This window comes from Oreochromis aureus, linkage group 6 (genome assembly GCF_013358895.1).
Source record: "Oreochromis aureus strain Israel breed Guangdong linkage group 6, ZZ_aureus, whole genome shotgun sequence".
NCBI classification, from domain to species: domain Eukaryota; kingdom Metazoa; phylum Chordata; class Actinopteri; order Cichliformes; family Cichlidae; genus Oreochromis; species Oreochromis aureus.
This window is the reverse complement of record NC_052947.1, coordinates 18,963,626-18,977,739: the sequence shown is the minus strand read 5'-3', so window position 1 is coordinate 18,977,739 and position 14,114 is coordinate 18,963,626. Positions and strand designations below refer to the sequence as shown.

Here is a 14,114-nt window from a genome sequence, read left to right as displayed (position 1 = left end):
GCCACATCTGCAGTAATATGACTTTCATATTAAATTTAAAATGATCTCAGTCCAAATTAGCACTTGAGGACCCTATTCTGAAATAATGCCCATACATACTAATGCATACAGTATCACACATCTTTGGGCATGTGTGAGCTGGTCTGAACAGGAAGTGGACGATTAGTTGCTTTGTTTTTCAGGGAAGGGCGTGTAGTGACTAACAAGAGTTTGACCTTAAAGAAAGTGACTTAATCTTGTGTTTGTGTGTAAAGAAGGGCCAGGTGTGTTAAAAGTATTAGCAAACTATTAGCAAATAGCTTTTCTTAGGTGGTGTCCTTTGCATATTTATCCATGCTTGCAGTGTATGCACAGTAAGTACACACCCTTGTCATAGTGAACAGATGAGACAGTAGATGCCCCCAAACTCCTCAGACATGTTTCTGATGTTTTTGATTCTTTAGGGAGGTTAGATTCTTTCTTTTTTTTCTTACTCTACCACCTGCATCCTCAGGGCCCTCAAAACTGGAAGAAACTCAGAGGTAAGATGGATTATACAAAATCCAAATCCGGGCCACCAAAACAACACAGAGATACCATTAATAAATATAGAGGAGGTTTTTTTTAAAAAAATGCATCACGCTCTCCTCAAGGTTCTCCTGAGGGAGGCAAGCTTGCCGATAACTGTTAATGCATTTTTATCATGTTTCAAATCCATATTCATTAAAGGCTTTTTATTTTTATCATCCTGGACTCGAGTCGAGTGCCTGGGATTGATTTTGTTTGCCACATCCTACCTGTGTTCTACCACATACTGTATTCTTTCCTCTGTTTCGTATCACCTCTAAAATATTTTCAAGGCCTTCATGTACAAATGTATTATTGATCGCTTTAAATTCATGCACTCTAATCAATACTTTTCCAAACAGTCATCACTCTAACTGGCTATTTTATCTTTATTTCACGAAATACTTCAAGCAGAGCTGGATGTTTATTTAGCAAGTTTGCATTCTTTACACAGACAGGCAGAATTGCAGTTGTAACTTCAGATCATTATTATGGATTTTATACATTCTGGACAATTACTGTATTATTTATTCCAATGTTCTATTTCATTATTAAATGACTTTATTCTGTGCAGGCTGAAAAAATGTACTCAAGTAAATCAGGTCCTTTCTCTGGCAGATTTGATAGATTCACTGCAAACTCAGCTCAGCAAAACAACTGCACCTGAACTGTGAGCTGTCATATTTCATGTTATAAATTACTAAGTAATAACTGAGCTCCCCTCATGTGAGATGAAATTGAAAGTTCTGAATAAAGCCAGCAGTGGTTGATAGTTTTCATCAGAATACATGTTTTTTGTTCTTTTCCCGCATTGAATACAACACACATTTGAGCAGCTGTTTTATCTTGTTGATCACAAGTTGGATTTTTTACTATTTATTCAGATAAATACAAAATTTTTAAAAAAAGAAGCTGTGCCGCTCAGCATCTCAGCTGATGCCCGACTGAGCGACTCTGTCCTCTCCCTTCAGGACTGGAATTAATTAGCAGCTATAGTAAAGGTCACCATGACCAAAATAAATAAAAAAAACCTACAGAACTCCAAATTTGAGCCAGTGACCTTTTCAGTCCTTTTTATTTGCACTCAAACTAAAACCTGACTTGAAATATCCTGTGAAAGTTTTTGATTAAACTCAGTGCCACATCAAGCCAGTGCATTGTGGGTGAAAAAAACGTACTTACGTGTAAACATTGTTAGGAACCAGGGAATAGCATAAAGCTGTGTGGAAAAAGAAAAGAGAAAAAAGATGATGACATATGACTACATAATACTACAAGCACAACTTATACATTGGGGAAAATAATCATATGATTATTATATTTTTAAGTTTGCTCACACGCACAAGGTAATAAACAGTCTCTAAGTTTTATGGTAGTTTCATTTTAATGGAGAGAGACAGAACTAAAAATCCAGAAATAACACATCGCAGCATGAATTTTGGCTGCCACAGGTTGTGTGCCCATATTGAAAACAGATTACAATCGATTGATCGATTATTCAATTACAGATACTCTTGATCTCAAGTTGTTATATGTAAGTACACCTGTCCAAAAAATCAATTTCATTCATTCCAACATCTCCACCACCGTGGGTAAGACCAAAGAACTGTCAAAGGACGTCAGGGACAAGACTGTGAACCTGCACAAAGACCATCAGCAAGAAGCTTGGAGAGAGGCTGACAAATGCTGGTCCAATTATTCAGAAATGGAAGAAATTTAAATGATTTACAGAAGACTTGGGAGAATAGGGCTGGGACCAGATGAAACCAAAATCGAGCTCTTTGGCATCAACTTATCCTGCCATGTTGGGAGGAAGAAAAATGCTGAGTATGACCCAAAAAACATAACCCCCACGGTCAAACATGGAGGTGGAAACGTTACTCTTTTTTCTGCTAAAGTTACAGGATGACATCACCACACTGAGGGGCCAAAGGACAGGGCCATCTACTGTACCATAAAAAGAGAAGGCAAAAAAGAAAAGCTGAAGCTTTGAGCTGCCAAGCAGCAAGTAAGAAAAGGATTTAGAGAGTCTCTGTAAAGAGGGGTGGGCTAGAATCCCTCCTGAGATGTGTGCAAACCTGGTGACCAGCTAAAAGAAACGTCTTACCGCTGAGCTTGCCAACAAGGGTTTCTCCACCAGTTGCTAAGTCATGTTTTGCTTGGGGATCAAATACTTATTTCACTCTCATTCCATTAAAATGAAACTAGCACAAAAATTAGAGACTGTTCATTTCTTTGGAAGTGGGCAAACTTAACAATTCAGCAGGGATCACATAAATTCCCCCACTGTACAGCATTCATGTGTGCGTAGTATTCAACACATCAACTCAAAATAACACACTAAGACTCAAATGAAATGGCTGTGTATCTCCACAGCTAAGAAACCGTAGCAGCAATAAAGAGCAAACTGCTGAGTTTGGTTATAAGTCGACGGGAAGAACGCTAACAATGAAAATGAATCTCACTATACTGATCTTGTCATTTGTCATTCGTCCTTTCTTTCTCTCTTATTTTACTCTCTGCACTTCCCCGGGAGGAAAAGCGTAAAATTGAAATGAAATAAGGCACACAGACAGATACAGACACACACACACACACACATTACGCCATTAACCAACTGTTCTAACAACTGCCAATTGCTGGCCACTGTCACCAAGGCTTTGTAAATTTCAGCGGCAAAAGCTCTGGAGCAGCAACAGCGGAGTTATCTCAGCCAGTTTACTGATTGCTAATTGCGAGGGAGCTGGTGACTGTTCAGTGGACCTCTTGTGTGCCTAAGTGTGACGAGACGGCCACTGCACTCAGAGTCTCATCCTCAGCCGCAACAGCCCAGCAGCAGGACTGCGAGTGCAGCCAGATTGGATTAGTGTAGGTGTAAATGGCAGACTCAGGAGAGGCGATGTAGCCAAAATTGAAAGTGGCCCTGAATTAAACCACTGGCAACATGCAATTTGACTCTGCTGGAGCGGAGTCCAGGAACTCTGCAGCAGTTCCAAAGATTACTTGTGGTTTCTGCATGTTTGCACAACATTTTGGGGTTTTTTTTTCTTTCTGAAAGACAAAGTGTGTTGAACTAGCCGTGTTCCGGTTCGCATGTATGAGAAATCCATTCATACTGCAGTGACATTCGGCCTTTAAGTACAGATGGATTTACTGCCTGAGTAAAACAACAGCTCAGAGTGTGCTCTGCAGTTCACAAAGGGAAAAGGGATTTATTATATATAAAGTCTGATTACTGGGACTGAAATCAAGCATGAAAGCTGTATCAACAAAGAGAGTTCCAGTATTGCCCTGGCCTAACAACGAAAGCAAGCATACAAAGTCCCCTTTGAAATGGTAGTACTGTACATGCTCTAAATGTCAACCCAGGATGATAAGCAGCTTTTTGAAGGCCCAAGTCTGAACAATGAAGGAGCAAAAGACTAAAAGAATAACAACAGGGCATCTGTTCAGCATAAAACCATGTTTAAAAAGCCAAAAAAAAAAAAGCAAAATCACCTGCAGGCTACATTTTTTCCCCAATACTTTCATATTCTGACAATCAACAAGCACAGTTTGGTGCTTCACTTGCTCCATTTTACAGCTGCAATATCAGACACTGAGGAAAAAGAGACTTAAATCCCTGACTCCTCTGTGATAAAGACCCCACTTTTCATCGGGTAACGTCTCAGAGGCCGGGCTGTGGATGACACACATTCATCAGCACACAAACTGAAACCCTGGAGAGACGGTGGAGACTTTAACCTTGTCACTGTCTGAGCAGAGCCGTAAGAAGGAAAGCAAAGGGCGAGAAGAGGTGGCGCAAAGTAAGAGAAATAAGGTAAGCCTGACAGAGGACAATCATTAAGTGTGCCTTGCAGACATTAGCCGCTGTATAAATCATTACCAGCAGACTATGGGGAAAACTTGACCCTGGCCACAAATTCTGGAAATGGGGATGTGGAACAAAAAATGTCATTGACTATGAAAAGATATACGTAACAATCTATGGATGGTCATTTCCTTTGTCCCCTGGCAATGAGACACTAAGAATATTTTTGTACTATTTTTGACTTGCCATTAAATATAAATTTGCAATAACAAAAAAAATGTTAATAACCAGGCATGTCCTACACTGCTGACTTTTTTTGTCATCACTCCGCCAGAGCACTTGCACTCTTGGTAACTTACATCTGGGATGAAGCCAATCTCATTTAGATGGTTGCTTAGCTCTGGGTCATGGAAGGCAATCATTTGAGAGAAGACAGTCAAGTACTCTGAAAAAGAGGCAAAAGGTCCATAAAGAGTGTACTGAGTAGTTTGAGCGCTCAGGCGTGAAGAACAGTAGGCCTGACTAAACAAAGCTCTATAGTAACCAGTAGAAAATACAACCAACAGTGTTGAGCCACCTCTCGTTTCTTTATATTTTGCAAGAAAAATGAAACATAGGTGCAGCAGTTTATTGAAACATATGCAAACATAAATGAAATAAAGTATATAAGACGATTTTTTACAATTTTAATGAGCTTGAAAGTCAATATTCTCCTCAATAGCCGCCCCAGAGTCAAAACCTCAACATTACTGAAGCAGTGTGGGCTCATCTTGACAAAGAAGAGAAGAAAAGGCAGCCAACATCCAAAGAAGAGCTTTGAATGAAGTCTGAAGAACTATTCTCAACGACTACTTAAGGAAATGATAAGAAATCAGACTAAGAGAGTTCAGGCTGTGCTAAAGAATAAAGCTGGTCATAACAAATGTTGACTATTGACTCAGTTTTTGCCTTATATACTGCATTGCTATGTATATTTGTACACGTTTCAATAAACTGCTCAAGCTATTTCTCTTTTTTCAAGCAAAATATAAAGAAATGAGGGGTGGTGCAGTATTGTTCATCAAAGAAATACATGAACATACACAAACGTGACTCAGAAAAGCTTGAGTGTAGTAATTCCATCAAGTGAATCAATTTTATTGAAATTTAGTCAACTCTTATGTGTTTAAAAAAAAGGAAAACCCACATGTTGCTCGTACTCTCCTGATCCACTTTTCAGCCCTTCTCAACCTCTGTACATAGTGAATGTAAACTCATGCTATACAAAGCTGTGCAAGCCCCGTTTCTTCACACAGTTCATCTACAAAGGAGCTCTGACCAGAAAGATAAACATTAGAAAGCTCTCTCCAGGGCATCTAGCAGGGGAAGAAATGATAATAGTCACATTCCCCATGGAGTTCAAGAGGTGTGTGATGCAGCTGTTTATCAGTCACGTACGAATTGCCTGTGACATTTCTCTGCAGGCACTTGCAGTTTCATTTGTTTCCCTATCTCTAAATGATGTGACTCAGCTGCAAACTCCATTAAGAAAGACTGAAATTAGTTTTCAGAGTTTAGAAGCAACATGGAGCCAAAATTTAATCAACATTGAGCTGACGGGCTGATGCTCAGTGCCAGCCGATGATAATTTGCTTTTGAACTTAACTGAATGCTCAGACCACGTTTAATGCTTATTACTGAACTTGCAGTTGACTACATATGATAACTGGTAGAAATGGCAACAACTAATAAAATAATATGGAACAGCGTCTGCTCGAAGAATGAAAACTGATTATTTCATTAGTGCGTAAGTAACTCTCTGAGTTGTGCAAAGATTACTCAAGTATAGCTTACCTTGGATCACATGAGAGTTGTCCTTCAGAAAGAAGTTGTACAAGTACTTGGGGATGAAGGCAGACATGCAGGCATATGCCAAAGCTGGGAAGAGAATCAGATAAAAATCAAAGTATGAAAACGAATGTGGAGATAAAATGCTAGTTAGCTACTTGAATTCACATTAAAAGTCTTGCCTTCATTGTTGAAATTCAGATATAGGAAGGGGGCACAAAGCGAATCCAAACCTGAAGCGAAAATCAAATCAGAACAGCTCATCATCTTTGCACAAATTCAACTGTAGGGTCAAGAAATTTAACAAGGAATTTGAAAAGTGTGGCATGACCACCACCTAGTGTCTATTTATGTAAAGTGCAATAATAAATAGTGCGAGTTACAAGAGAAGGAAATCCAAGTGACTGACCCTGCCAGTAGACCAGGTCAGGGTGAGACACCACCCACGCTTTCAACACACGTCTGAACTTGATGTGGCCCTGAGGAGATGACAGCAGCTCATCATATTGGTGGCACCGTGGGATGTCCACCTCAATCTGTAAGCATGTGCACAAAAAAACCAAAGAAACTGAATGAAGCAAGATTAAATCCACTTGCATATATGACGTAACATGCATTTTTAAACAGCTGTGTACCTGTCTGTCAGTTGGTATGGGAGTATCCTTGTCTATACCTTCATATTTAGCTTGAATGTCACCCTGTGCAAAAGAAGAAGAGTAAGCGGCACCACAGACAAATATAAAAATGCAACTTTTATGCAGTCAGGACTTATTTTCTACCTCAATGCCCAGCAGGCCAGCCCACGCCAGCCCTCGTACAAGCGGGGGAATGTCCACTCTGGCTTCTTTCCACACTAGGGTCTTCTTGTACGGGTAGGCCTAAAGTCAAAGCAATACATTATTGAGTCCCAGTCTAACAATAACACGTTTAAACAACAAATACTACAAATACAGGACATAAACTGAGGAAATGCTTTTGCATGCCGAGTGCTGCACATGAATTTGTATGGAGCCCAGACCTTGAGCAATCTGTCAAAGAGGATGATGCGGATCAGCTGGTATTCGGTGTCTCTTTCACGGATGATGAGTGGCAGCGTGACGGCGGTCGACAGTTCATTGCTGCTGTTGGACTGGGGCAAACTCGACTGTCTGGAGGAGGGAGAAATAAGCGGGGGGGGTATGACATTACTCAAGCTAAAATAAATGAGGAGGTGAGGTGTAAAATACTAAAGGGGAGGAGAGGATGACAAGAGCAACTTCAGGATTGAGAGCACTTACTCGTCTTCGAGGAGAGGGTAATAGGCTTCTCTGGCTACATCTTTCAACCTCTGGGGGAAAAAAAGAGACCACTTATGGTAAAAACAGTAACAGAGGTTTATAGTTTCTATAAATATCTAGTCTCTATAGTAATTTATAGTTTCTATTGCAAGTGCAATTTGACTGCAGTTGCAATACATCCAGGCCACACTTCGCAAAATTAAAAGATTCTGTCAACTAATAAAAACACACTTATCAATAAAAAAGTAAGAGTGGCATAATGACTGCAATATAAGTGTTGTTTTCAGTATATCAAAGGAAACATAGACAGCTGCAGTAGTGTTCATAAAGAAATGTACACATTTTATGGTCTTACATTTCTGAGTTGGCACAGAGACAGCGTCACTGTCGTGTCATCGAGCAAGAAACTCCGATCCCTGCCCTGGCCAAACGTCTCCCCATCCTCCAAGACAAAACTGAAAAGGAGATGCAAACGAGATGCAGACAGGCTCAAAATTTAAATGAAAACTGCCAACCGCTCAGTCTTTTGTGTTTGTGCATATGTTGTTTTATACTTGGGCAGTGTGGAGATCGGTGGTTTGGACTGAATGATTTCCTGGTTGGTGAGCTCCTTTTCTAGGTCTCCACCTGCCAGACACCACAGATAATAAACCTCATCTATGGCCCGCTCCGACAGGTAATCCTCATCGTCGTCTAATAGTACACACACACAGACACACACACACACACACACACACACACACACACAAAAAGAGTAAAAACCCAACCGGCACAGGTGGCTCTACAACATATGAAAATAACTGGTGAAAGTAGTGACTGTTTGAAAAGGAAATGACACTTATAAAGTCTTTTTTTAATTATTTCATCTGGCCTGCAACAAATAAAACAAACAGAGTAAATCTAAGGAAATCGCTTCCAGAACTAGAAAGCAGGAAAAAACAAAACTTTCTCATTTCTACTGTCAAGATGTTCTCGACAGTGGAAAACTGTTGGCGTGGTGAAGAGAAAAGAGATTTTGGAATTAAATACAGGACTGTATGGTATGTGAAAAGGAGGATAAAACAATACTACGACTTTATTAGTAAAGGAACACTTAATTAAAGCAATTTCTGGATAATCTGTTCTGTTTTAAGAGTGTTTTTAAGGTTTTTAATCAAAGGAAAGTAGTTTGACATATGGTTTGTGTCTGTCCGACGTTGTTGTGTGTTTCAGTGTCTGTGTAAGTCTGCATATTTGTTTGTGTGTAAGTGGGTAAGACCTTTGCAAAGGTCACTGATGTCATCTGGGAGCACCAGATGTGCACAGCGCAGGGATGAGGAGAACAGGCTGACAGGCTTCTGGAAGGGTGTGTAGTGGCAGGAGATGCCATTAAACACAGGGTCTCGCAGTAGTTCTGCAGGGGTTGCCCTATATTATGTATAAAAGTAAAAAGACACCAAAAAAGATTTTATTTTTAACTTAATGTCTTATGTCCTGCAACAGGATATGATATCCAACAGAAACTGGATTTACCTTTTAGATGGAAGAAAGGTCAAGCACTTCCTTAATAACTCAAGAACACTGTCAGGCAGCTCCTGTAAATATTATACAAATATGATCAACTCTGTCATAAATGGAACAGACACACCGCATCGATGCTTCCAAATAAGAGTCAAGAAATATTAGGGAGCATTTGCACAGTTGTTTAATTATACACATCAAATATTAAAATTGTTTCGTTTTTTTTTAATGCTTTCCAAGAGTGTCCATAGCCAAGACAACCTGGTTAACCTAGCAGGGTTTTCCATAGTGGAAGAAACCAGAACTCCAGGATAATGATGTGTACAAGCACTGAGAGAACATGCAAACTTCACACAAAAGGGCCCTGGCTATGTTGAAACTGCTGCCCAACTTACATCATGTATATTATGTATATATCTTGACACCACCACATTGCTTAGCTTCGAATGCTAAAAATGACCCATTTTTGACATTAAAAAAAATCTACTACCCTTTCAAATTTTTTTGTGACATTAAGTACAAGCCAAACAAAATCATAGCATGAGCATGTACTAGTTATAATTACTTCTAGGGATTTACATGTGGCAGACAGTGCTGAAATAAGCCACAGAGTGTGCAGAAGACGTCAATAATGACTTCTGCAGAAAAAACCATCGGTGCTAACTTGCCCTCAATTCAGGATTTGTACAAATCCAGAATCAGGAAACGAACAGGCAATATCACTGCAGACCCAGCACACCCCACAAAAACCTTTTCCGACTCCCTTCCTCTGGTAGGCGCTACAGAGCACTGTACGACAAAACAAGCAGACATCTGTACAGTATCTTTCCACAGGCTATCACTCTGATGAACACTTAGAATGGTCACATAGTGTCGGTACATAAACATTCAGCATACCTGCGGCTGGATGAAAGCATGCTGTATATACTGTTTTGTTTGTCTTTTATATCCATTCATCATCATACAGACCTATATAAGATATTTTTGTTTGAATCACAAACTCCACCATTCATGTAAAAAATATTCAATAATTATTTGAGTGAAATAAATCACCCAAATAACTCAAATTATTTAGATGAGTAAACAACAATATTTTTAGACTGAAAATATGCACAATCTGATTCATGCTGTTTTGATTTCAGAACCTACATTTTGGTATCCAATTAGCATGAAGATCAAAGACATCAAAACACAGCCAACCTAGAGATAAATGTAGGTTTTACATGTGATTATAATACTGTGATGATAAATCCAACTTTAATGACTCTGTATTTTTATCAGAAAACAAAAACCTAACTGCCTATTATCACAACGTTTGTCAGCATGACTCATAAGTAGGTTTACTCACGTCGTACTCAGATCACACCTATATTTAAACTTCTCTTTGATTTCATCTGCACACGCTGAAAGTGTATCTTGAACAGTTGTGACTTTAATGTGCTGACAAAATCTGGCCATAGATAGACAGAAAGCTCTCAAACTGTCTTTTATGGAGTTTTTGTTATAGTAGGTTTCACACACACACACACACAGACAACACCAGCTATAACATTGCTGCCGGTCAAACAGACATTAGGTTTACCTTAATGGTATCCAAGCAACCATGTTCCTCTGCAAGGACAGTGACAATGTCATCCATGCAACCTGAGGAGGACAAACAACATCGACACTTAAGCCTAAACAAGATTAGAGGCACAATTTTTTCAGTACTCTGAATAACCCGGACGACCTTTGTACTCACCCAAGGTTAAAATGAATTTCAGCCTCTCGCTTATATCAATATTCTGCAGGAGTCTTCTGCCCTGCAATTGATTCGATTTTAAGGTAGAATTTCTAAACAAAAATCCAAAATCTTGCATGAATGTTTATTAAGAATTCTTACTGCACACAATTCAAAGAGCAAAATGCCGAGCGACCAGACATCAGACTTTGGTCCCGAGGGCAGAGGAGCCTCATCACGGGAAGGGTCACTGGGGTGGAAGGAGCCCTGAGCGATCACCTCTGGAGCAAGGTATGATGGGTACCTGAGGCAAAAATGACAGAGCAGATAAGTACTGCACTTTTATAAGCCTCTGAATAAGACAAATTATAAACAGCAAGTTAATTAAGGCTTTAAAACCCACAGGGCATTTGTTGAATTTCTGTTTTATATCTAATATGACATCTTCATTATTACTCTATGTAAAGTGTTGTTATTGTTCTTGTTAATAAATGATTTCCAACCAGCTGTTCCTTAAAGCGAAAGCTGTTTGTCAGTTACATTTATTGAACTTTCAACGCCAAATGTTTCATGAAAGTCACAGGAATGTGCCATCATTTCTCTTCTCAATCTGCAAAAGGATATTACACAGATACTTGGTAGAACACGAAGACCTTTGGATTGGGATCAAAGCCCAAAGATCTGTTACAGTTCCTTAATCAGGATGCCCTAAAAGCTGGTTTCTGTGAAAAAGGATATGAGCCAATTATGCATCATTTTTACGGTCAATTGCCTGTTTTTTATTTTTATTTTTTTGTTGACTAACTGAAACCAGATATTGGTGAAGACTTGACCCTTTACAGTGAGCTAACTGAAGGAAAAAAAAGAAGAAAAGGACATACCCAATGGGAAAATCCACATCTGCCCCGTGATCAGTCATGTGATAAAGGCCGAACTTTGCCAGCTTGACGTTCCCCTGCAAAGACAAGCTCGACATTAGAGTGCAAAACTTTTTTTGGGGGGGGGGATCTTGTTTAAAACTGGACAGTAACTCAGGCGAGCATAAACCTGATGACTTTGATAGAAATGGTACCTTGCAGTCCATGAGCACATTGTTTGGGCTGAGCGCTCGGTGCACCAAACCATGTTTGTTCATAAACTCCAGGCCTTCAAGAACCTCGTAGGCTATTTGCAGCACCTTTTCCGCACTAGCACAAACAGAAACCTTTTTTATTGTTAATGCGCATAAAAGTGTACATCATATAAAAAACCTTATGAACAATAAGGTTTAAAGGGAACTGCTCAAAAGTGAAAGTAAAGAAAGGTCAAATAACAATGAGTCATTCACATGTCACATTCACATTTTATATGTATTGCTGTCTGGTTAATTTTGGTCGTTTTACCTGGGTGTGTTTTCTGGTTTTTGGAAAATGCTTAAACTGTTCTCATAGTGTTCGGCAACAACGATCAGCCTTTCTGAGGAGCAAGAAAAAGAAAAAAAAAAAACGATTATTAAAATCAGCAATAGGGTCACTATTGATAATATACCTAGACTTAATCGAAATCTAGCAAGAAGGATTAATGGTTGAGATGCAAATACATTCAAGACTTTTGCTGTCAGAAAGGAAAATTTCAGAAGGAAAAACAAGAAACTTCTAGATCAGTATTTTCCAAATGTTCACAACCATTATGTAAGGATGGTGTTTGAAGGACTCCTTAATGACATACTATGTAGTATGTCATTTCCCACTTGTAAATACATAGATGTACATTCAGTGGCCACTTTGTTAGGTACACCTAATTAGAAAAATCACATGGCAGCAATTAACACATTTAAGCATGTAGACATGGTCAAGGCCATCTGCTGAAGTTCACACTGAGCGTCAGAATGGGGTAGAAAGGTCACCTCAGTGATTTTGAACGTGACAATGGTTGTTGGTGCCAGACGCGCTGGTTTGATTGAGTGGCAATTCTCTGGGAGAAAATGCCTTGTTGATGTCAGAAGTGAGAGAAGAAAACTCTAATAACAACTCGAAGCATCGCTGAATACGCAACATGTGGAACCTTGAAGCAGATGGGCTTACAGCAGCAGAAAACACCAGGGGCTACTCCTGTCAGCAAAGAACAGGAACCAGGCTACAGTTCGCACAGGATAAGCAAAACTGGAAACAAGAAAAGTGGAAAAACGCTGCCTGATCTGATGAGTTTCAACCTTCAGATGGCAGGCTCAAAATCTGGCATAAACAACATGAAAGCATGGATCCATCCTGCCTTGTATCAACAGTTCTGCCTGGCGGGTGTATTGCTGGTGGTGTAGGTGATATTTTCTTGGCAAACTTTGAACCCCTTTGCTTACAGCAGAGTAATGTGCTTTATAGGTATTCCCAAAATCCATAAATCGTAGCAAACATAGATACAACACAAGCATGCCATTAAACATATTATGTGTCACCACTTTAGTAAGTTCTGTACTGAAAGCCCAAATTAATAGCTTTAATTTAGATAAGTTGTTTAAGTGCTTAATATGAAATGTGATCACAGGTTACACAATTTTATTTTAGCACTAGAAGAGACAAGACAGAAAGCCATACCGTGCTTCCCTCTGGAAATGTCCACATACTGGCAGAGTCTGGGGTGAGTGATGGTTTTGAGAATCTGGAAACGTCCCAGGATTTTGATGGAGTTGGGAGTCAGAGGGAGTCCATTGCTTCCACAGACATCATGTGGAAGAGCTGAGGCAAAGAAGGTAAAGGCTCCTAGCTGGGCGTCTTTAAGGGAGCGCATTGTGCCACTGGCTTGAAAAAAGTGATAAAGGGAAACAGCAAGGGGGAAAATATGCGTAAAACATGAATGAAAGAAACATTAATCAATACTGTGGTGTGGTATATTATCCAACTTCACCATTAATGTAATTCAAAACAAAACTGAGGTAAAGCCCATCACTGGAGCAAAAGGGTTAACACTGAAGTTGTTATTACAACACACTTACACCAGTTAGTTAACAGAAGGATCGTTTCGGAAGCAAAAGACAGAGTGCGAGAGGGCAACGATGCTACTGAATGTATGAAGTTATGAAAATAGCTGTCATGTCAGATGTGGAGCCGTCGTTTAGTATGCATTACCTCAAAAAATACGTCCTCTCTAAAGACGAAGCTGCATGACCATGTAAACGAGTAACCTGAAATGATTATTATTAAAATGTCTTTTGAAATGAATTATTTTTCCTGTTTCTGCGACACGATGAAAACAGCTGAGCGAACGTGATCGACGACGCTTATTTCGTGCGACGAAGGGGGGGTGCAAAGAAAATACTTTGCACGAACGAGACAACGGTGTTAAAATTTCATCCAATAAAAGAAAAAAGACAGTAAAGTCACTGAATAGTAGTTTTATATGTACTTTTCCTGTTTTTGGTCTATTTATTTTTTCAATCTGTTAATTATACACAGGCAAT

General features: G+C 39.4%; 1 protein-coding gene across 3 annotated transcripts in view; it reads right to left on the bottom strand.

The window, feature by feature from the left end:
• Positions 1–14,059, bottom strand: part of tbck (TBC1 domain containing kinase) — a 46,438-nt gene extending 32,379 nt beyond the window's left edge. Inside the window, exons 1-21 of one of the 3 annotated variants that reach the window (XM_031752336.2) lie at positions 13,783–14,059; positions 13,252–13,455; positions 12,064–12,136; positions 11,754–11,868; positions 11,563–11,636; positions 10,844–10,985; positions 10,703–10,763; positions 10,544–10,605; positions 8,974–9,035; positions 8,720–8,868; positions 8,016–8,154; positions 7,817–7,916; positions 7,462–7,511; positions 7,203–7,332; positions 6,964–7,062; positions 6,820–6,882; positions 6,594–6,720; positions 6,367–6,417; positions 6,191–6,274; positions 4,717–4,802; positions 1,729–1,765 (exon numbers count right to left, since the gene is read on the bottom strand). In XM_031752336.2, coding sequence (XP_031608196.2) covers positions 1,729–1,765; positions 4,717–4,802; positions 6,191–6,274; positions 6,367–6,417; positions 6,594–6,720; positions 6,820–6,882; positions 6,964–7,062; positions 7,203–7,332; positions 7,462–7,511; positions 7,817–7,916; positions 8,016–8,154; positions 8,720–8,868; positions 8,974–9,035; positions 10,544–10,605; positions 10,703–10,763; positions 10,844–10,985; positions 11,563–11,636; positions 11,754–11,868; positions 12,064–12,136; positions 13,252–13,444 — 1,897 coding nt within the window. In that variant the 5' untranslated portion in view covers positions 13,445–13,455; positions 13,783–14,059. Of the gene's footprint in view, positions 1–1,728; positions 1,766–4,716; positions 4,803–6,190; positions 6,275–6,366; positions 6,418–6,593; positions 6,721–6,819; positions 6,883–6,963; positions 7,063–7,202; positions 7,333–7,461; positions 7,512–7,816; positions 7,917–8,015; positions 8,155–8,719; positions 8,869–8,973; positions 9,036–10,543; positions 10,606–10,702; positions 10,764–10,843; positions 10,986–11,562; positions 11,637–11,753; positions 11,869–12,063; positions 12,137–13,251; positions 13,456–13,649; positions 13,699–13,782 lie in introns of those variants that run through there. The other 2 variants (XM_039613608.1, XM_039613609.1) reach the window with 2 other exon arrangements.
• Between the last annotated feature and the right edge of the window lie 55 nt (positions 14,060–14,114).